The sequence below is a fragment of the Saimiri boliviensis genome, chromosome 11, assembly GCF_048565385.1.
Source record: "Saimiri boliviensis isolate mSaiBol1 chromosome 11, mSaiBol1.pri, whole genome shotgun sequence".
Lineage (NCBI taxonomy): Eukaryota > Metazoa > Chordata > Mammalia > Primates > Cebidae > Saimiri > Saimiri boliviensis.
Window position 1 is genome coordinate 110,534,212 of NC_133459.1, and position 24,021 is coordinate 110,558,232.

Sequence of the window (24,021 nt, forward strand, 5' to 3'; positions counted from 1 at the left end):
GCTTTTGCTCTTGTGTTCTCTCTCTCTTATCTGCTCAAGTGGCTATTCCCAGCTGGAAGACTCTTTGTGTCTTCCTTCATCAACTCAAATCCTCCACTGCCTTTAAATTTATGTTGCTGATGATGTGTGTATATACACGTCATAGTTTTATCTCTATCTCCATCCGTCCATCCGTCTATCCACCCAGCCATCCATCCATACACACACACATACACAGGGTGCCTCCTGCTTTCCCCAAGATAGTTTCTGCCTGCACCAGTTATCCTGGCATAATCAATAAACAGTGGCCATTTTCACACTTATTATTCTCCTGATTTGTATCATGAATCATATATTTCACATATTTTTCTCTTATTGACTCAGTTATATCTGAAGTTCCTCAGGAGACAGTATTTTTTGTTTGTTTGTTTCCTTACTCTCTCATCGCACCTGGTATTGCACTGTGCTTGCACGTGGAGCTTAATAAATATCTTTGGAAGGAAATGAAGGTCTTGGCAAGTAAATATGCTCTGTGTGTGAAATATCCATTCCTGCTGCCTGTGCAGGTGAAGTCTTGGCAAACACTTTTGAATGATGAGGACGGCAGCTTAGGGTTTTCTTTAAAGTTTAATGGTATACTAAGGTTTTTTTTTTTTTTTTTTTTCTTTCCCTACTACAAACTGTGATTAGATGTCAGTCAAATGCTTGCCTTCAGTGAACTTTCCCTGTGGTCTTTTTCCCATTTTCCCCATTGTAACACCACCTTTCTCTTACATGGTGAAGTGTCTTGTGAATTTGTCATTTCACCTTGCAGGTGCATCGGATGCTCATGTTCACCACAACTGCCCTCACCTGCATTGCTTTTGTTATGCCGTTTATATACAGGGGAGGCTGGAGTAGGGTAAGTGTATCTTAAATAAGATGCTTTTATATAAATCCATTTTGATGTCAAAATAGATTGCTGTTTTATTCTCAGATGATGGGTAAAAACATATTTCTACATCAATCCCTCTTTCCCTTTTGAATCATTGGATGGCTCTTTCACATGGTTGGAGGTAGGGTGAGGATGTCACTACAGAGTACTCAGTAATGAGATATATATTTTAGACTGCATCATGACTTATATACATGCTATAGCCTAATTCAATGTGTGATGCTTAAGGACCATGAACAATGTGAGTGGTTTTCTCTAAGAGTACTGTGATGACCACTAAGCTAACGTAATTTGCATTTCTACTCTGTACCCAGCTGTGCTAAGTGCTTTATATGTGTTATCTAACTTAAATCTCAGGCGGGTTTGGTGGTTCACACCTGCCATCTAGCACTTTGAGAAGCCGAGGTGGAAGGATTGCTTGAACCCTGGAGTTCAAGACCAGCCTGGGCAACATAGTGAGGCCTCATCTGTATATATTTCATTTAAAAATCTTTAAGTTTCAGATGTAGTAGTTATTAATAATAATCCCACATCACAAATGAAGAAACTGATGCTTATTCCCAAATGTTTATCTCTAGTCCAGACTTCCCCTGTGGCTTGAGACTCACATGTCTAGCTCACATTACATTCCGAACCTCAACTTGCATGTCTAAGATGTCAGACTTAACATATCCAAAATGGGACTCCTGATCATCTTTTCTCCCAGGTCTGCTCCACACATTGCCACTTCCATGGTAGCTAATGGAATTGTATTGTTAGGTCAAAGCCTTGGAATTATCATTAACTGTGTTCTCTTGCACATCCCATATCTCATCCATTGGGGAATCCCATTGGCTCTGTAAAGTACATCCACAGTCTAACACTTGTCACTGTCATCAGATACTACTGTAGGAGTATGAGCGTCCATCATCTTTTGCCTGGCCATTGCAGTAGCCACTTCACTGGTTTCTCCACTTCAACCCTTGCCCATGCACAATCTATTTTCAACAAAGAAGACAGTTATATATATATTTAAATATAAACCAGATCACGCCATTCTTATATCCCAAACTGGTTTTTCTAATGTCTCTCAATTTTCCTCAGAGTAAAAGCCAAATTTCTTCCAGGGACCTTCACGACTGGCTCCCAGTTATTCTCTGAACTGACCTCCTTGTTCTCTCCATCGAATGCATCTCATTCTGTACTGGCCTCCTGGCTGGTATGCAGACATACCAGGCACGGTCCAGCTTTATAGTCTTTGCCATGCTTCTTCTTTCTGCCTGGCACAGACTTCCATTACTCCCTTACCCTCCTCAAGTCTTCACTTATATTGAAGCTTCTCAGAGAGCCCTGCCCTGCTCTGTTTTTTCCTCCATAGTGCGCTTTACTTTATGCCATTTCACATAATGTACTTACTTGTCATATTTTTTTTTCTCGATCTCCCTTCTAACACTACTATGTCAGCTCTGTCAGAGCTGGGATATTCACTGGTATGTTCACTGGTACATACTAGAACAGATTTAAGTACATAGCAGGTACTCAGTAAATATTTAGTGAATGAATGAATAAGTCTTATTGAGAATAACTAACATATGTAAATTCAGATCCCATGCTTTCATTTTGCTTTTCCAGTTTTATAGCTAATGAGAATTTGATACCGAAATTTCGTATTTTAGAGCTTGGGCTGGTGCCACAGGGATAAGATTGATGCATCTTGGGTCACAGATATTACTAGAAAATCTCCCTCCTGCTTTTTAGGCAGTTTATGGGTCAGTCAACATACCTTTTAAAGAGAATTATGAAGATTTTTGTGATATAAATTGAGACATGAGAACTTTATTTTATTAAGACATTTGGGACAGGGTAATTTTGTAGTTTATAGCCTTTGCAGTTTCTAAATAGGATAGAACAAAGGCCAAGAGCACTATTTTAAAACTGGATTCCTGAATTCAAATCCTGGCATCATGACTTACTACCTGGGATGCCTTGGGCAAGTTATTTAACTATGACCAGTTTACTCATCTGTAAAATGGGGATGGCATAGTATCTATTTTGTAGGCTTTCTGTGAAGATTGGTAATAAAATAACTGAAAATACTTAGGATAGCTTCCAGCACATTCTAAACACATGTGAGAATCTTGTTGCTGCTGCTGCTGTTTTATCTTACTATTATTATTTTTTTTATTAGAGGCCCTTTATATCTCGAAAGTCATGGTTATAATTTTACCCATGCATAACTGAGTCCGTGGTTTGAGAATGTTTCCGTAGTGTTTTTTTGTTAGTCTTTAATTCCTATTTACAAGGACTTCCTACCATGGCTTAGAAACCACTATGTCTCTGTTTTTAGGTCACAGATTATATCCTACTCAAGCCTGGGCATCACTGACAACAGTCAGTAATATCCCTCTATCCAAATGTGTCACAGGTTAGAGCATCTTCTTAGCCCTTCTCTTAAGTGTTTAAATGAAAAATCGTTGTACAAAGTGGTCTAATCCAACTGTCTGCTGTTCTGAGCAGGCACATGACATCACTAAGGGAGGAATGCAGCAGAAACTATTGTGATACTCTGTCAGTGCTTATTCTTGGGTTAGATCTTCATTCTGAATAGAGGTGATAAGCTTTTAATACAGTGGCTACATAGGTTTTTCACTGAATCAGCAAACATTGATTGAGTGACTAAGACTCTGTTAAGCTCCAGGGTTACAGGGAGTCATATAGAACCCACGGTTCAGGGAAACATAGAGGGCTAAACAAATTATTACCATATGTTGGGGTGATTGCTTTTGACATGGAGACACTAACTAGTCCCAGCTGGGCTGCAGATGGCTGTTCTGATGTTGGTGGCCATTTTATTAGGTTGGTGCAACAGTAATTGTGAATTAAAATGTTTGCAAAAAGCTGCAACTACTTTGGTGCCAACTTATCCTGATGGGAGAGAGGTAGCATTCTGTACATGGATTCCACCACAACCACTTACATACTGTGTGGCCTTGGACATAGTTCTTCATGTCTCCGGGCCTCAGTTTCCCCAGTTGTAAAACTGAGATATTGATAACCAGTTGTCAAACATTGTAGTGAGAATTAGTGTGTGTAAAGTATGTGCCTGGTACAAAGTGTATACTCAGTCAATGTTGTCTACTATGATTATCATCAATATTGGATGTTTAAAGCCATGGAAAAATACTAAGAATACAACCGTGTGTATATTTTTTTAACTTGAGGATTTGAATTGATGAGAGAGATTGAGGCCATGAGAATGACATAACTTTGTTTAGCATGCAGGTTACCACCCTTACCTCGGCTGTATTGTGATGACTTTAGCAGTTCTTCAGCCTCTTCTGGCAGTCTTCAGGCCACCTTTACATGACCCAAGGTACTTAGAGCCTTTTTATATAAATGCTCTCTTAATGTAGATATCATTAGTTGGCAAACGAATGCCTTTTCAAATGGAAAAATTTTGCATTTTATAAAATTCGGTGGTAAATTATAGTTACTTTGAAATACTTTGAAATGCATTTCAGATATCTAATTCCCAGACAATAAGGGAAATTACATGCTTTTTATTCTCTTGGGAATTAATTATAGTTGCATTGCTTTTAAGAATACTGACTGGTTCTTGTTTTGGTAGAAGGCAAATGTTTAACTGGACTCATTGGAGTATGGGAACAGCTGCTAGGATAATAGCAGGTAAGAGATTGTGATGCTACTTATTCATATATAATTGCTGGCTGTTTATATTGCAAGTTGTAATTTGGCTTAAATGATTTTTAGATGCATTAGTAATTGGAGTAATTGGTTGTTGAGGAGAAATCAGCCTTAAACATTGAAATCCAGAAAGTAATTTCCAGAGGTAATGATTTAAGTCATTATTTCAGTTTTAAGTTTAAGGTCTTTAAAATAACTTTAAAACTCTCCTTTTAAGACTTATTTGAGCATTTGCTTTTGCCAGCAGAATAAGCTATGCTGATGGCCAGACATTTGAGTAGCTCAGATTGAGAGTCATTTGTGAATTGGGTTGAGGTGGGTTGGTGGGTCCAAGCTCTCCATCTCCAGGTCTTTTCCACGTGGCTTTTATCTTCCAGGGTAGGGTGTTTTTCAAAAGTCAAGAATGATTATGCAGTATATTTTGATACCTTGAATAATAAATGCCTAAGTAGGCACCCTGTACCCTAACATAGTATATGGGATTCTTTGTTGGAGGGGAGCCCAATCAACCATGGTTTCTATACTTTTCTCCTTTCATACATTGCAGACTTTGAACAATCTGGAAAATGTGGGTGCATCTCTTTTAACAACTGGTAGATTATGCAGCCATAAAAAAGAATGAAATCATGTCTTTTGTGGCCACATGGATGCTGCCGGAAGTGATTACCCTATGTGAATTAGTTCAGAAACAGAAAATGACATACCACATGTTCTTACCCGTAAACGGGAGCTAAACAATGAGTACACATGGATGTAAAGATGGAAACAATAGACCCTGGGGACTCCAAAGGAGGAGAGGGAGGAGTGGGGGAAAGGGTTGAAACACTACTCTTTGGGTACAATGTTCACTACTTGGGTGATGGGTTCACTAGAAGCCCAAACCTCCCAGCATTATTATGCAATATGCCCTACCCCCCAAAAAAATTAACAGTTCATAATTAATTGCCCATCTTGCCCTATCTAGCCTTATAATTCTCTTTCAAAAGACTAAATTAACTGTTTGGTCTTAAATATTAATTTTATTCATTTCAAACTCTTTTAGTATGTTTTACTTGATAATACACATACACAAACACAACTGTCTCTCCTGGTGGGACTGTATTTGAATATACCTTTTTTCTTTCCCGTGTAGTGGCAGCGATGTTCCTGGGAATGGGTTTACCAGGACTGAATCTTCCTGATTCACAGAAAACCTACACAATGATTGGATTTGTAGCCTGGCATGTTGGGACTGAGATTGTTCTGGAGGTACATGCTTATCGGCTCTCTCGCAAAGGTAACCTGCTAAAAAAATCATGTTATGTAGAATCACGTTTATACAAACTATTGGAAAAGAATGAGTTTCCTGATAGTAATGTCTATTATATTCGTAGCTCACTGAAAATTTGTGATTACTCAGCCAGTGGCAGAAATTGTGGAGATTTCTACCATTGTTTTTTTAACATTTGTAACTATTAGAAGTTGTGAGTAAGATACAAAGGAAAGGTTTTAGGTTTTAGGGAAGGAGTCTTCCTTCTAAGTATTTTCACTTTGCTGGTCTGACTTAGAGCCAGTATAGACTGCGAACTCTGGATGCCTAGAGATGAGGGAACCCTGAGATGGAGGAAGAAGAGACTCAAAGTCGGCCCTGGATGGAACCGCAGACAACTTTGACCTATTTGACAAACTTACTGTGCACTATCACTTAGGTTGCCATTTGCATATATATAGCTAGGAGCAAGCCAGCTAGATAGGAAGCAATGATTTTGCTTTTGCTCTTTAGTGACAAGGTCTGTTTTGGTGCCAGGCAGGGTCACGATACCTATAGCCACCATTAGGAGTGGAGAAATTAGTAGGGAATGGGTGTCTTTTTAAACTACCTTGGATTCTAGGCTAAGTACCTTTTTGTCCTGCTTAGTTTTCATCCCCCCAAATAAGTGAAGGTGGCCTTCTAAAAACAAAAATTCTTTGTTGTCTAGTATATATGTTGTGAACTTAGGAGAGCCTAGGGTGGCTTTAGGAACTGAGTAGTACGTATCTGTCCTGCTACCTTTGATCCTTGATAGGCTTATATACATGGGGCTTTTGATGACCGTTGAATTAGGGCTTACTGATTTTTGTTTGTTTTTAGAGACAGAGTCTCACTCCATTGCTCAGGCTGGAATGCAGTGGTGTGATCATAGCTCACTGCAGCCTTGAACTCCAGGGCTTAAGCCATCCACTTGTTTCAGACTCCCATGTAGCTGGGTTCACAGGGATGTGCCAGCACGTCTGGCTAACTTTTAAAATTTTTTGTGGAAACGGGGTTTCACTTTCTTGCCCAGGCTGATCTCAAATTCTTGGGCTCAAGTGATCCATCCACCTCTTCCTTCCAGAGTTCTGGAATCACAGGTGTGAGCCACCATGCCAGGCTGATGGCTTCTGTTTATATATGTATACTTATAACTTGGATAGTTATCGTATGTTAATTAGTTTGATTTAGCTATTTCAAAATGTATGCATATATCAAAACATCATGTTATACACCATAAATATGTTTTGTCGATCAAAAAATAAAATTAAAAAAACCAAAAAGCTTAGATCATTATGACTTTGAGGTAGTGTTTATGGACTAGAAGAAGGCATATTTTAAGTTATTTAACAAATGTGTACTCTTGCCAGATTGTCCATATTTGTGAAAGAGTTAATTGTTCAGAGAGTTTGCAATAATTAGTAGCTTGGAATGGGTGAATTTCTACCTGGAAATTTAGGTGAACAGTACAAATCAGGTTTGTTTTTTAAAATTATTTTTATTTTATTTCCTCATAACACTGTCCTTATAAACTTATATTATTATTATTCTTGACAGCTGAAATTTTGGATGATGACAGAATTCAGATCCTTCAGTCATTTACTGCAGCAGAAGCGGAGGTAAGTCCCGTTCTTGTTCATTGACACAAACCTTAACGGTAATATCTTTTTTTTTTTTTCATATCTCAATTTTTCTTTCAGGGTCATGCTTTTAAAAAGGCAGTATTGGCAATTTATATCTGTGGGAATGTTATTTTTCTCATCGTATTTTTGTCTGCAATCAACCATCTATGAGCAGGCAAAGACCCTGGCTTTTGCAGGCCAAGTGATAATTATCATCAAACCAAAGAAACCTGAAGCCTTTACTGACTGCCTGGAGCATATTTGTGAATTTTCACTTGGAAGACTGGGGTCATTCTGAAGAGGAATTCTGAAGTCCAGCTGTTCAACATTCAAGAGGGTCATATAGACTATAACTTAATGTCACACCCTATGTGTAGTTCTGGGTCTTAAAGGGAAGATTATACTTCAGAAGTAACTCTCAAATATTTCATGCCAAGATTTTAAGAATGTTGATATTCAAGAAAATAAATAGGGATTTGGAAGAACACAACAGATGTCACTACGATAAAAAGGAGGTATATTAAGGTAATTATATTTTAGACTACAAAGGTGCTGTTGTACTTTAAAGAATAACAATTTATTTTTACTAGTTTATCTGAATGATCTGTGTTTATTTAGAAACCGTTTTTCAGGGTAGTTTTTTGGACGTAGTTTTTGCTCAGTGTGTTTCGTTACTTCTCTAGTAAAGGTGGAAATGAGGCAGATGCCATTGTAGGTTTTACCAGTATTTAAATATATTATGAATATTATAATTTATTTCTTAGCCGTGACATTCAAGTATGCATCTTTTACTTAAAGACCCTATTTATGTATCCAGCTGCGGAGATGAAATAGCATTTTATGTGTTAATTGTTTTGGCTATAAAATGTAAGTCCTTATAGCATTTGGGGACTATAGACTTGGATTTCAAAACTGATAAAACTCACCCTTGTGAATCTATCTAACAGATATTTTATTTACTTGTAGAAATAAAATAATGTGTCTGGTTCTGTTTTGTTAGACATTTTTGATGCTCTACTGAATCAGAATCGTCAGTGTTCTCTCCTTATTTCAATAATTCATCTATTTTATGGCTGCATCTCATATGTGCTATGAGGACTTCTAGCCAGTGGGTGGCGCTGTAATACCGAAGTTCTGAACTGCTTCCTGTTTGCTTCTGATTCCTTTTTAGTATTTAGGTAACATTATGGGATGGCATTTCCCTTAAATTCCACCAACTCTCCTTAATCTTTATTTTTAAAAGGTCTACTTTTTTTGGGTGCTTGAGGTAATGGGTTAAAACCTCAAATTAGTAATCAGTGTTTATTTTCCAGTTTCTGTTTGTTTTCTGTGATTATTTGTAACAATTGTTTGATATTTGTTTTTACAGACCCCAACCCTGTAATGAATGAATGCAGCTATCTTGGGCAAAGCAAATAAATAAACGGGACATTTTAAAGTAAAATATTTAGGAAGTCATACTTTATTTCTTTAGGTATTCTTTCTGATGATGCTATAGTTCTGCTTGGCCTAAGATCCTAATTTCCGTATATTGTGAATAGCCTCAGCTGTGTAGCCTACATCTTTATTTTATTATTATTTTTCAATTTTTAAAATTATTTCTTTTTAAAAAATCTCTCTCTTTTTTTTTTTAAATTTACTTAAACAACTTTCTACTAATAGCCTACATCTTTTACTGGGTAAAATGATATGGAAGTTTTGTTTTTGTTCCTTTTATAGGCGTTTATCACAAGCAGCTTAGGGCTTACATATGAATTTTCTGTGTTCATATTCTATACGTACCATGCTACTTATAATCTAAAGTTTCCTTTTGAATGTCTTTATTTTAAAAAAACAAAACCATTTAGTATAGCAAATTAAATGTGTACTAAAGTATTTTCCTCCGGTTTTCTATACTAAGGAGCTTAAATGTTAATAAATTTATCTTAAGTTATATTCTACATCGACAAATACAAATTCTTTTTTTTTTTTTTTTCTTTTTTTCCGAGACAAAGTCTCACTCTGTTGCCCAGGTTGGAGTGCAGTGGTGCAATCTTGGCTCACTGCAGCCTCCACCTCCCGAGTTCAACCCAGTCTTGTCTCAGTCTTCTGAGTAGCTGGGACTACAGGCATGTGCCACCACACCCGGCTGATTTTTGTATTTTTAGCAGAGGCAGGGTTTGACCGTGTTGGCCAGCCTGGTCCCAGACTCTTGGCCTAAACTGATCCACCCAATTCAGCCTGCCTAAGTGATGGGACTACAGGCGTGAGCCGCTGTGCCCAGCTGAAAAAGTCTTTTAAGGGAAAGATGAGCCTTGCTGTGTTTGGTCTTCAAATATGTGAGCTTGCTATATGTCCAGTGTTGAGGCTAAAATATTTTAACTTTTTCTTTATAAGTGCTTCATATGTTGGCACTATTTTGATCTTTGTCAACTTACATACAGAGCTGCCAAAGAAGCCATTGCCTTTTAATCTTCTTTTATTTTTATTTTTTGGAGGCAGGGTCTTACTCTCTTGTTCAGGCTGGAGTGCAGTGGTGAGATCTTGGCCCACTGCTGCCTTGACCTCTTGGGCTTTAGTGATCCTCCCACCTCAGCCTCCAGAGTAGCTGGAACCACAGGCACCAACTCTGTGCACCACCACAGCCAGCTAATTAAAAAAAATTTTTTTTTCTAAAGATGGGCTCTCCCTTTGTTGCCCAGGCTGGTCTCGAACTCCTGGGCTCAAGCAATCCTTCTGTCTCAGACTCCCAAAGTTTTGGGATTATAGGCATGAGCCACTGCACCTGGCCCCAAATAGACCAAATCTTTTTATTAGAACTAAATTATGATTCTTCTGCTTATGGGTGGTTGGTATCCACAAATTGCAAATGCCTGTTCTTCACTCCTCTCAGTTTTTCTTTTTGTTTCTGTAATAATCTGGAAAGTTTTTCCGAAGTTATTTCTTTTGGTAGGAATCATTGTTAAATTAAATGCTTTTATACCTTTAGCAATGTTGCCAAAAACAATAAGCAAAATCACATTTTCTTCTTAAAGAAGCGATGCACTGTAAAATAAAGATATGTATGCTTTTCAGAAAGAACTGAAAGAAATTCTAGAAAATTGTGGTTAGGCCGGCATTAATAGCTGAGACAATAAAAATGTTCTCTGGTCTGCAGAAATCCATCTTAAGGGCATAGGTAGTCTATAGCATGGGTTATCAAATAGATGAATCAATTCACTTTAGTACTTTGTCAAGCATTTTGGCTGTAAGGTGTGTTAAGCAATACCTCACCTCTTCCACATCCTGCCCCAGTCCAGGATGCAGTGGGAAAAGAGAAATCAGCAAATGCCAACTAGGAAGCTCTCAGGGCCCATGTAGCATTTAGCTGAAATTTCTATTTATCTGTATACCCTCGTGAGGCAGGGAATAAAAGAACAAAGGTCCTTGTTTAAGATAATCCATTATAGGTTGGAATGAAAGAAAAGATTCTTCTAAACCCTTTTAAAATCAGATTAGGATACTCACAGTTCCTATCCACATCCTGCTTCTTTCTTCCTTGTGCAGCCCCCACCAAGCTCATCTCTGCACCCAGGGCACAGATGGTCACCAGCCTGGGATGCCCTTTCCAGTGAAACGGGAAACGTTCCCTTGTTCCCTTTGCAGGGTGTGCAGTGGGGATGTGACTCGCTTCTTCAGTGTCCCACTGCTCAGACCTCTAGGGGAGAACACAGATGGGCAGGCTGTGGGGCTCCTACCCCACAGCAGTGTCTAGGGGTGAACGTTTACAGCTGAAGCCCCATAGGGCATGTGTTACCATGCGCTCTTTTAGTTTAGCCATCCATAGGCAACTTGGGATAGCTCAATTAGACCCCTGTCTTACAGCATAGGCTTTCTGTATCCCCGGGTTCTTGCCTTGGTGAACCAGAAGAATCGAATCACACCTGGGCTTGGAGAACGAGTGCAACGTGTGACTGGGTGGGAGTAGCTCTCAGTAATTGGGGAGCCCGAAGGCAGATGGTTTCCCCCTGGAGTTGGACCGCTGGGAGGGCCCGGGCTCTCCTCTGATTGCCTAGGCCAACTCCAGCTCCGCCTCCTTCGCTAGCCGAGGTTTGCCTGCAAGCCCGGGTCTGTCCTGGCTCTTCCCCCCGTGCGCTTCTCTCCGCGTCCTCTCGCTGTCCCGCTGCTTGTGTCTTCTGCAGACCTGGTCCCTTCCAGCTCCAGTAGCTTGTGTGTCTGCCTGCTAGAATCTCAGGGACTTTTACAGGCACAAGATGGGGGCATGGTGGGCCGGGCTGGTCCTGGGAAATGGAATGTGTGGCCGCTGAAGGCTGGAGTGCCTGTCGTCATCTAGGTCCGTGGACACAGGCCTGGGGGTGGAGCCCTCGCCAGGGACAACACCCTTCTCTACCCAGCACTTCCCTCCTTTCCTATTATTTAAAGGGACCGCGTCCTTCCCAGCACTTGCAAAAGCTGGTTTATCTTCCGTATCACTTGCAAAAGCTAGTTGATCAAATTCTAGCGCCTTCCCTGACTTGCTGTCCAACATCGGTATCTTTTTGTTTTGACCATCTTTATAGATGGGGTGAGAGGCAGCTGATCCTGTAAATTAAAAAGGACTGGAAATTAGAAGACCTGAATATGCATGTTTGCTTGTTGGTTTACAAGCCGCATGTCCCTGGGTAAGTCACTTATCTTCTCTGGGCTCTGTCCTTTCATCCGTAAAGCCCATCTCACAGAGCAGCTGTGAGGATTGAATGAAGTGATGCCAGCAAAAGGTGCTTGTTTCATACATGTTTCTGATGATGTATTTGCCATATAATCAGGTTGTTCAACTTTAATAAATGCTGCATATAAAATGTGTACTTTTTATAAGACATATTTGATGTTCACCTTGAAAATATTATGTGGAATGAAATAAGCCAGGCACAAAGGGACGACTATTCATCAATATGATTCCACTTATGTGAGGTACCTAAAACACTCAGATTTGCAGAGAAAGTACAATGGCAGGTACCAGGAGCTGGTGGGAGAAAGGAAATGCGACGTTAGCGTTTTTTTTTTCTTTTTCTTTTTTTCTATTTTGAGACGTAGTCTTGCTCTGTTGCCCAGGCTGGAGTGCAGTGGCACGATTGGATTCTTGGCTAAGTGGAGCTGCAGACAACTTTGACCTATCTGACAAGCTTACTGTGTGCTCAGCTCACTGCAACCCCCGCTTCCCGGGTTTAAGCGATTCCCCTGTCTCAGCCTCCCGAGTAGCTGGTATTATAGGTGTGTGCCACCATATCCGGCTAATTTTTGTATTTGTAGTAGAGATGCAGTTTCACCATGTTGGTCTCAAACTCCTGACCTCAAGTGATCTGCCTGCCTTAGCCTCCCAAAGTGCTGGATTACAGGTGTGAGCCACCGTGCCCGGTGAAGTTTAGGGTTTAATGGGCACAAAGTTTGTTAGGGAAGATAAAAAGTTTTAGAGATGGATAGTAGTGATGGTTGTACAACACTGTGAATATATGTAATGTACTGAACTATAATAAAATTCACCATTATTATGTATTTTTTTTGCCACAATTAAAAAAGTGGAAAAAAGCTAATGTTCATAGCAGTGTTATTCACAGTTACCAAATGATGGAAACAGTGCACATGTTCCGTGATTGATGAACAGATAAACTGTGGTATATAAATACAGTGGAATATTATTAAGCCATAAAAAGGAATAGAGTGCTGATACATGCTATAATGTGGATGAACCTCCAAAACATTATGCTAAGTAAAAGAAGTCCGACACAAAATTTACACTTTATGATTACATTTATATAAAATATCCAGAATAGGTAAGCTAATAAAGAGAAGAGAGATTGATGGTTACTAGGGGCTGGGTGCGGGGCAAGAAGGGAATAGAAAGTAATTGTTTAATGAATCTAAGGCTTTATTTTGGGGTAATGAAACGTCTTGTAACTAGAGGTGGCAGTTGCTCAACTTTGTGAATATAAGAAACGCCACTGAGTGTCCACTTTAAAATCGTTTCATGTTCTGTGAATTTCATCTCAGTAAAAAGACTATCATATTGTTACTGCTCCTGGATTATACCTTTGGATAGAAACAAATCTGGGGTTTTTGCTGGCCATAAACTCAGTATTCATTTAATTTATTATTTTGTTGTCAAAGAAGTTAATGTAATTGTATGTTATGCCTGGTCACATACCTCTGTTTTAGGGGGGAGGAAGTTCCTAGAGCATGTTTTAAGAAGTATAGCTTTTCTTTTTTCTTTTTTTTTTTTTTTTTTTGAGATGGAGTCTCGCTCTTGTCACGCAGGCTGGAGTGCAGTGGCACGATCTCGGCTCACTGCAAACTCGTAACCTCTGCCTCCTGGGTTCAAGTGATTCTCTTGCCTTAGCCTCCCAAGTGGCTGGGATTGCAGGAGCATGCCACCATGCCCATCTGCTTTTTGTATTTTTAGTAGAGATGAGGTTTCACCATGTTGGACAAGATGGTCTTGATCTGCCTGCCTTGGCCTCCCACAGTGCTGGGATTACGGGTGTGAGCCACTGTGCGTGGCCAGAAGTATATCTTTTTCATATGATATCTTATTCACATGTAAAAGAAATTGTACTGTGCTCTGTGTTTTCTATGGAGACCTAAACACATTTTGGATTTTTCAATTCGACATTGATGTATGGTAATCAAATTCTTGGAATAAGAGTTTCCCGAAATCACACGTTCTAAATATCTGACTTGCACTGCAAGTAATGTCTGAGTAAGAGCCTACCAAATCAACCCTTCTCTAGAAAACCAGTGTAAACTTCAAAAAGCAGCCCTCTGAAGGCCTCCGAGAGTGAACACAGGAATAAATCTTTGTGACCCAGGGCTAAGCATTGATTTCTTAGATATAGTACAAAAAGCACAGGAATAAAAGAAAAAAACTGATATATTGGACTATGCTATAAATAAATACTTATGTGCTTCAAATGGCAGCGTCAATATGAAGATGGCTCACAGACACAAATACAGAATGTATTTGTATTTGCAAATCACTTAAGAGACTAGTATCAAATATATAAAGAATTTTAACAACTCTAGGAACATTCCTGGCGAGGAGTCCACCTGCAGAGGAAGAAAACTATTTGGAGTGAACTCTGTTTGTACATGTTAGCGTCAGGGCAGTTGTAGTCAGTAGAATGCTGGGTGGCAGAGGATCCAGGGGAAAAGCTACAGTTTCTCTGGCATAGGAAATCAGGACTGATGGCTGGGGCAACCGAAGCTGCTGGGGTCAGTGGGTGATCCTGAAAAGGAAAATGCTAGAGAGGGGATCCCCAGTCCTGTTTGCCCATATCTTTCTCTGGCTGACCTTTGAAGACTTGTGAAACTTGATAAAAAGCATCTAAGAAAAACCTACAACTGATATCACATTTAATGGTGAATGATTGAACACTTAGGAACAGGACAAGTGTGTGTCTGTTCTGTCACTTTGCATCAGTGTTGTATTGGAGGTTTTGGTAAGTGCAATTAAGTCAAGGAACAGAAACAAAAGGCATTCAGATTGGAAGGAAGAAGTAAAACTGTATCACTTTTTTTTTTCTGAAGATAACAATCATGAATGGAAAATCCTAAGGAATTCACTAAACTACTAGAAGTGATAAATGAGTTTAGTAAGGTTGCAGAATACAGAATTAATTTACAAAAATCAACAGCATTTCCAGACACTAGCAATGAAAAATCTGAAAGTGAAATTAGGAAAATACAATTAAATACAAATTAGTAAAATAAAAGATTAAAATATGAATAAAAAGAGAAACACGAAACGGGTATACTGAAAGCTGCAAAACATTGTTGAAACCAAAGATTGAATGAAATGGAAATACATCTCATGTTCATGGATCAGGAAGACATAATAGTATGATATGACAATATTTCCCAAATTGTCTATTGATTCAACACAATCACTGTCAAAATGCTAGCTGGCTCTTTTTGCAACAAATTGAGATCTGACTCTAAACATCCGTGGAAATGCAAAAGACCCAGAATGGGCAGAACAATCTTGAAAAATAACAAAGTTGAAGAACATAACGCTTTCCAGTGTCAAAACATACAAAGCTATAGTAATCAAGGCAGCATGATATTGGCATAAGGACAGACATTAATTAATCAAATAGAAATATGAACTCAGAAGTAAAACTTTAGATTTGGAATCAATTTATTTTTGGCATGGTGCCGAAGGAACTCAAAGGGGGAAAGACTAACTTTTTTAACAAATAGTGCCTGGACACTGCATATCACATACAAAAGGATAAATTTAGAACCCCCTCCATCTCATGCTATAGACAAAAATTATGCAAAATTGATCTTAGGCCTTAATATAAGAGCAAACTATAAAATTCTTACGAGAAAACACAGGACTAAATCTTTGTGATTCTGGGTTAAGCATTGATTTCTTATAGTCCAAAAAGCACAGGGATAAAAGAAAAAAAACATGATATATTGAACTGTGCTATAAATAAATATTTATGTGGTTCAAATGACAGCACCAAGAATGTGAAGACGGCCCACAGACTGGGAGAATGTATGTGTGTTTTCAAATCATATAAGAGACTAGTATCAAATATATAAAGATTTTTAACAACTCAGACGACAATCAAACTAAAAATTGGCAAATGATTTGAACAGACGTTTCTTAAAGATTTACAAATAGGCCATAAATTCACAAAATGGTGTTCAACATTATTACTCATTAGAGATATGCAAATCAGAACCACATAGAGATACTACTATATCCTGAATAGAATGGCTATAATAAAAAAAAGTAACAAGTGTTGGGAAGGATGTAGAGAATTTGCATAAATATATACCACATTTACCTCTAAGTTATGAATTATATATAATAGTCCTTTAAAAATTTCTATGCTGGAAGAATTAACACAGGAAGAGAATATATTTTTAGTAAGGAGTATCTGCATTTTTATCACAAAATACAATTTTCTATACTATACCCTTTGTGATTTTTGAATAACATACTTATTACAAAGCTACAATAATCAAAATAGTGTGGTACTGACATAGAAACAGGCATATAGATCAGTGAATGTTTCCCTTAGTCAGAGAGCCCTGAAATAAGCCCTCTTGTCTACGATCAAATGATCTTTGATGAGGGTGCCAGGATCACTCAATGGGGAATGGGTAATCTCTTTAACAAATGGTGTTAGGAAAACTGAATATTCACATACAAAAGAACAAAGTGAGCCCCTTACCTTACATTATATACAAAAATTGACTCAAAATTAGTGAAAGGCCTAAACTCAAGACCTAAAAGACCTAAAATTGTACTCCTAGAAGAAAACATGGGGGAAAAGCTCATGACATTGTATTTAGTCATATGATTTCTTGGATATGACAACAAAAGGCATAGCCAACAAAAGCAAAAATAGACAAATGAGATTACATCAAACCCCAAAACTCCTGTATATCAAAAGAAACAGAGAGAAAGGCAACCCACAGAAAGGGAGAAAATAATTGCAAATCCTATATCTGATAAGGTGTTAATATGCCGAATGTATAAGAAATCTCTATAACTCAGCAACAAAAAACCAAGTAACCAAATTTAAAAATGAGCAAAGGACTTGAATAGATATTTCTCCAAAGAAGATACACATATGGCTGACAAGTGTGTGAAAAGATGTTCAATACTGCTAATAACTGAGAAATGCAAATCAAAACCACAATGAGATATCACCTCATACCCATTGAAATGGCTACTATAAAAAAATCATCAGAAAATAACAAGTGTTGGTGAATGTGGAGAAATTGCAAGCCTTGTGTGTTGTTGTTTGGAATGTATAATAGAACAGCAGTTACAGAAAAGAGTATGGATGTTCCTCAAAAAAATTAAAAATAGAATTACCATATGATCCAGTGATTTCACTTCTGGGTATATACCCAAAAGAATTGGAAGTGAGATCTCTAAAAGATATTTGCACATCGTGTTAACTGCAGCATTATTCACAATAGCCAAGAGGTGGAAGCAACTCAAATGCCCATGAATGGATGAAAAAAATGTGGTATAAACACATAGTAGAATAATATTCATTTTTAAAAAACAAGGAAATCCTGTCAAATGCAACAACACGAATAAACCTGGACAGCGTGATGCTAAGTGAAATAAGCCATTACAAAAAGAAAATTACTGTATGGTTCCACTTAGAAGAGGTATTGAAAGTAGTCAAACTCATAGAAACAGAAGGCAGAATGGAGATTGCCAGGGATGGGAAAGGAGAAATGGGGAGGTGATATTCAATGGGTATAGCGTTTCAGTGCTGCAAGGGGAAAAAGTTCTAGGGCTCTGTTGACAATGTGAATTTTCTTAACATTACTGAGCCATACACTTAAAAATGGTTAGGATGGTAAATTTTATGTTAATGTATTTTTATCACAATTAAAAATAAAAATTAAAAAATTGTATCTGTAACTAAAAAACCTTCCCAGAAAGAAAACTCCAGGTCCAAGTGGCTTCACTGGTGAATTCCAGCAACCATTTGAAGAAGAACTAATGTCAAGAGTACACAAACTTTTTCAGAAAACAGAGCAGTAGGGAACCATATCCAACTAATTTTATGAGGTTCATATTACCCTGACACTAAAACCAGGCAAAGACATCACATGAAAATGAAACTACAGAATATATTCCCTGTGACCATAAACTGAAAATCTATAATATAAAAATTACTTAATGAAATATTAGCAAATTAAATTCTGCAACTTACACAAAGAGTAACACATCAAGGCCAAATGAGGTTTATTCAAAGAATGCACTGTTGGCATAACATCTGAAAAATTTGTCAATGAAATTCACCAGATTAGAGAAAAAAGGAGAAAATCCATTTGATGATCTCAATGGATGCAGAGAAAGCATTTGACAGAATTCAAAACACATTCATGTTAAAAACTTAGCAGACCAGGAGTGGAAACTTCCTCAATGTAATAAACAGCATCCAGGAAAAACCTACAGTTAAACCTATAACTAAAATTATATTCAATGGTGAAAGATAATATTTCCCCTCTGAAAAATCAGAACAAGGCAAAGAATGCCTGCTCTCTGCACTAATACGTAACATTGTACTGAAAGTCCTAGTCAGTGCAATAAAACAGTGAAATGAAATAAAAGTCATAAGATTGGGGAAGAAGTAAAGCTGTTTTTATTTGCAGACAACCTGATCATTAAGTAGAAAATCCTAAGGAATGCATAAAAAAAAGCTAAAATTAATTGAACTTATCAGAGTTGTAGGATACAGTCATTATAGAAAAGCAGTTTTTAAATAGATAAACAGTTTTTTAATTCATCCTCCTCCTCTACTTCCTCCTTGCATTCTTCATCTTCCTCTTCCACCTTTTTCTGGGCAACTATAGGAGGACCCTTTGTGTCATCAAACTTTCCTTAGACTTGTAATCAGCAACATCCTTCTCATGCTCCTCCTTCAGCTTTGCTGCCTTGGTGATTGATAATGGTTTGGCTCTGTGATCCCACCCAAATCTCACCTGGAATTGCAATCCTGATAATCCCCACGTGTCAAGGGTGGGACCAGGTGGAGGTAATGGAATCCTGGGGGTCGTTTCTCCCGTGCTGTTCTCGTGATAGTGAGTTCGCATGAGATCTGATGGTTTTATAAGCGTCTGGTGTTTCCCCTGCTGGCACTCCCACTCCATTTTGCCACGCTGTGAGGAAGGTGCTTGCTTCTCTTTCTTCTGCCAGGATTTTAAGTTTCCTGAGGCCTCCCCAGCAATGCAGAACCGTGAGTCAGTTAAACCTCCTTCCTTTATAAATTACCCAGTCTCAGGTATTTTTTCATAGCAGCGTGAGAATGGACTAATACAGTGAGGTAATGCTGCTTTTCACTGTCATTTAAGTTATTCCACATCTTACCCAGCTTTTTGGCCACATCTCTAATAGAGATGCCAGGCTTTGTGAATTTGATCTTGGAGCAGAATTCTGAATAAAGCAGGTAGAATCCACATGATGGCCTTTTGTGGACATTAGGATTCTTTTTCTTCTTGCCTCCCTTAGCTGGTCCATAATCCTTCGTTTCCCAGTCGTAATTTATCTGCCTTTGCCATTTCATCAGATTTACACTTCTCTTTCTCAGTCATTGTCTTCTGCTTCTCAGAGGACTTCTTGGAAAATTCTGTAAAACTGACAGGGACCACAGGTTTTTCTTCTTAGGTTCTTCTCTGTACATCTGCACAAAGAAAGTATAAGCAGAGATCTTGCCCTTTGGTTTCTTGGGGTCACCTTTAGCCATCCTGACTGTATGGTTTGCTAGTCTCTAGAAAAACAATATTATCTTTATATAATAACAATGAAAAGCTAGAAAAAAATATAAAGACTAACTTGTGTTTTGATAGTGTCAAAATGATGAAATGCTTAGTGATATATTTAATGAAAGGTGTGTAAGATCTGCCTACTGTAAAACTACAAGATATTGTTGAGGGAAGTTAAAATTGACCTAAACAAATGGAGACACACATCATAGTCATGGATTGGCAGACAGTATTAGAATGACAATTCTCTTCCAACTGATCTGTAAGTTCAATTCCAATCAAAATTCTAGCTGGCTCATTTGAAGGGGTTTGCAGACTGATTCTAAAATTCACATGGAAAGACAAATAACCTTAAATGGTCAAAACAATATTTAAAAAGACAAAGTAGCAATGAGCATGCCTGGTGCCCAGATCTTGTTCTCCATACCATTCTCTAATAAAAGAAACAGAAACTCTTGAATAAGTTGCTGATTCTAGAACTGGGGAAGGAAATAGATAGAATGAGACTGGGTCATCTTGTAGTGCCAGAAAGTAGGCAAAAAAAAAAAAAAAAAAAAACAAACAACAAAAAACAACAACAACAACAAAAAAACAAAGCAAAATCACTTATAGGGATATGTCAACGGGGCACAGGAGCCAAGTGAATGAACTTTCACTAGCCAAAGCTGGACCAATTTGAGCAGCAAATTGTGTTGGATTATAACCCATAGTTTGTACCCAGATACAAAATACCTGCTCAGTTATTTTCAGAACTGTCAAGGTCATTTAAACACAAGGAAAATCTGAAAAAGAGTCACAGCCAAGAAGAGCCAAAGGAGACATGATAACTAAAAGTACTAATGGTTTTCTAGTTGGGATTTTGGAATGGATAAATGACATTAGCTAAAGACTAAGGGAATCTGAGTAAAGTTTGAGACTTGAGTTAATAATACCATATCACTACTGGTTTATTAATTGTAACAGATGTACAATGCTAATGTGAGAAGTTAAAATAGAAAAATCTGGGTACAAGGTATATGGTAACTTTGTGCTGTCTTCTCAATTTTTCTATTAATCTAAAACTGTTTTTAAAGTCTATTAAAAAACAAGATAAGATTGGAGGACATACCCCTACTTGATTCCAATATTTATTATAAAACTACAGTATTTGCCACTATAAATAAAATGTGCAATCTGCATGAGAGATATGCAGGTGAATGGAACGGAGCAGAGAATCCATATGTAGTCTCTCACTTCTAAGACCAATTGATTAGCAAAGGTGTCTAGGTAATTCAATGTGGAAAATATAGTGTTTCAGCAAATAGAGCTGGACCAACTACACGTCTCTGGGAAAAAAGTACCCTGAACTTCTATTTCACTTACCCTTCCCCAAAGTTTTCCTTCACTTAACTTCTACTCCACTTAACTTGAAATGTCCCATTGACCTAAAATAAGCACTAAATATACAAAACATCAAGATATGAAATGATGAGGGTGTATGATATCTACCTTTATGTGTGACACCTCAGCCAGACTTGATGATGGGCAGGACACTCGGTTCTTTTAATTCACTGACAAATTGAGTCCCCAAGTGACTGTGCTAGGCATGTGACATTTACCTCATTTTATAGATAAGGATACAGGCTTGGGTAAGTGGTGTGTTGCCTGTAGTTACACAGCTAGACACGGTTGGTGTCATTTCCCCTTGGTCCATCTGTGCAGCACCGTAGCTGCAGGGACAGTTCTGAGTAGGTTCAGACTTACCATCCTTCCGGAGGCATGTTCTGTACTTCTTCTCTTCACTCTGGGCACTACAGGAGCCTGTGTGTCTCTCATGCAAGTGCATTCCAGAAGTGTGGGGGAGTTTATGCTCCCTCAGTCAGTGACGGACTGGAGCTGGTGGATAAATGCCCTAAAGTCCTCTCCTTCAGACAGACAATGCTAGCTGCTTTCTATACACTCTTTGAGATTATGGTAGAATTCAGGCCCCAGTGCCTAAAGCATTGACTTCTACTATGTACCATTATATAGATCATTCTTTCCTGTGCTTTTCTTCCTGCTCCCAGGATCACTTCTCAAACTGCTATACCCGAGTCCTAATTTCAGCCTCTACTTCTTGTTGGAATCGGGAGTGGCTCTACACAGCACATGCTCTGGATGGGACTCTGGAACTGGGCTGTCCACTCACTGGTCAGAGGGCAATGATGACTGTGTGATAAATGAATGGTAACAACTTTTGACTGACTGTATTCTTACAGTTACTAAGACTCTCCCTTGTACTGGATAGAGATGAGGTTCAGGTGAAAAGGGAAGAGGTGGGTTTTAAAGCAGCTCTGCCCTTTACTGGTACAGGGCAAAAGTATTGTCACATACTGACATGTGCTGTGAAGTTGGCTGCTTTTTGATAATTGCCTTAGAAGCCTTGAAGAAAAAGAATTAGGCTCAGACCAGCCAACTATTTCCTCGGGGCATTCCAGAAAGCCAGACAGGCTTCATGGCAATGTTTAAAGAGACCTATGTCTCTTGTAGACAGAAGGCAAACTGTGTGAAAGTAAAACTCATGCTTCAATCCTAAGGGTGGCTGGGCAACAAAGGAACGTGCAAGTTGGAGAGGTCACTTAGGCTAAACTCAGAGCCATGAAAGGGAAGGAGTCCTGGACCTGGAATAGGGGTATTTGTTGAAAGTACTTTACTTCAAAAATTTGAACCTCCAGGTTTCGCAGAACGTTTCAGGCCACCAGAAGTAGCTCTCTCCTGCTAGAACAGCTGCCCCTTGCAAATCCACTCAGCCGAAGCCAAGGCTTTGCAGGTTAATGCCTGTCCTCCTCAGCATCATCTGCTTCTCTGACCTCTCATTACCTCCAGACCAGTAATTAAGATAAAGTCTGCTCATACATGGTCCCAGAAGGGAAATTCAGTTTCTGTTCTGGGAGGAAACAGACTAAGGTTCATGGACAGACTTGGAGGAGCTGGGTAATACGTACGGGCATGTTCAGGGGAAGGTGTGTAGGAGTGGATCTTGAGGGGTTGGAAGGAGGGACAAATAATAAGGCAAGACAGGAGAGAATTTATTGTCATGGGAGTATTCCCCTTCAAATTGGGATTGAGTATCTTGGCAAGGACACTTTGGAGTAATATGCTGTAAAGATTCTTGTTAGTTTTAATATTAAGATTCTAACTCAAGCTTGTCCAACCAGCTGCCCACAGGCCTCATGTGGCCCAGGATGGCTTTGATTTGCATCCCAACAGAAATTCATAAACTTTATTAAAACAGTGTGAGATTTATTTTGCATTTTTTAAAGATCATCAGCTATTGTTAGTGTTAGTGTATTTTATGTGTGGCTCAAGACAATTCTTCTTCCAATGTGGCTCAGGGAAGCCAAAAGATTGGCCACCCCTGTCTAACTGGTTCACAAGAATCAGTCAAGTATTAGACCATATTTGTGCTCTCTGAGGGATGGGGCATCCTCTGTCCAGCACCCTGAGGTCATAATCAGTCACTGCACCACAGGGCTCACATTAAACGGAGTGAAAGAAAGGATGATGATTTAAGAAGGGTGAATGTGCCAGTTATCATCTGTGTACTGGCCAGACAATCCAAACCCAGTCCCCAGATCTGAGGATCATTATGGGATGCACGTTTTGGCTATGTGCAAGGGTTTGAAGCCTGTACCAAACCAACTGAAATGATATTTAGCAGGAGGATGTACTTTCATAAAGGTATTATTAATTCAGGACGACATATTTACTTGTCAGAGTTGACTATTTCTGTGATGAAGTGAAACGCTTTCCTATGATCTTCCAGTCTTTATATCATCAAAATTACAATACCAGTTAATATGGTATACTCAGAATATTTTAAATAACTTTATTCTTAAATTTAACAAGCTCTTATTAGAAATGCTTTGGTATCAATACGATAAAAAATGCTGGTTTTCCCCCACTGAATCATATCAAGTAACTGGAAAAGTTACACATTTGTTCTCCCCAGCTTTTTGGGAAATTTTCAAAATAATGACTACTACTTATTCACATGGCTTAATATGGTACACTGTAATGATAACTTTTTGGACTTTAGAAAAAATAAACAAAATATCCAGAAGAGAAATTTGCAAATGCTTCTTAGTGTCTTCTCCAAAGATAATGTAGGCGGTACACCTCTTAGATCACTTTTTTCCCCAACTTTGCCATTCTCATTCTTAAAGCTGCAATAAAAGAAAAAAGAGAGTTATAAAAAATCCTCAATTTTTACATTAAATGACCATTCATAGAATGCAGTAAAGTTTAAACAT

At 38.5% G+C, this 24,021-nt stretch overlaps 2 protein-coding genes across 7 annotated transcripts in view; one reads left to right on the top strand and one right to left on the bottom strand.

The window, feature by feature from the left end:
• The window catches only part of FRRS1 (ferric chelate reductase 1), a 122,168-nt gene extending 113,235 nt beyond the window's left edge, over window positions 1-8,933 (top strand). For 5 of the 6 annotated variants that reach the window (XM_074381377.1, XM_074381376.1, XM_010343820.3 and 2 more), the window contains 6 exons: window positions 794-880; window positions 4,168-4,265; window positions 4,521-4,579; window positions 5,730-5,873; window positions 7,425-7,486; window positions 7,568-7,760. In XM_074381377.1, the coding sequence (XP_074237478.1) occupies window positions 794-880; window positions 4,168-4,265; window positions 4,521-4,579; window positions 5,730-5,873; window positions 7,425-7,486; window positions 7,568-7,660 (543 nt within the window). In that variant the 3' untranslated portion in view covers window positions 7,661-7,760. Of the gene's footprint in view, window positions 1-793; window positions 881-4,167; window positions 4,266-4,520; window positions 4,580-5,729; window positions 5,874-7,424; window positions 7,487-7,567 lie in introns of all 6 variants that reach the window. The other variant, XM_074381378.1, reaches the window with a different exon arrangement.
• Window positions 8,934-15,229: 6,296 nt separating this feature from the next.
• Window positions 15,230-24,021, bottom strand: part of PALMD (palmdelphin) — a 58,770-nt gene continuing 49,978 nt past the window's right edge. The window contains exon 8 of the mRNA XM_003933272.4: window positions 15,230-23,934. Within this exon, the coding sequence (XP_003933321.2) occupies window positions 23,891-23,934 (44 nt within the window). The 3' untranslated portion in view covers window positions 15,230-23,890. The remainder of the gene's footprint in view (window positions 23,935-24,021) is intronic.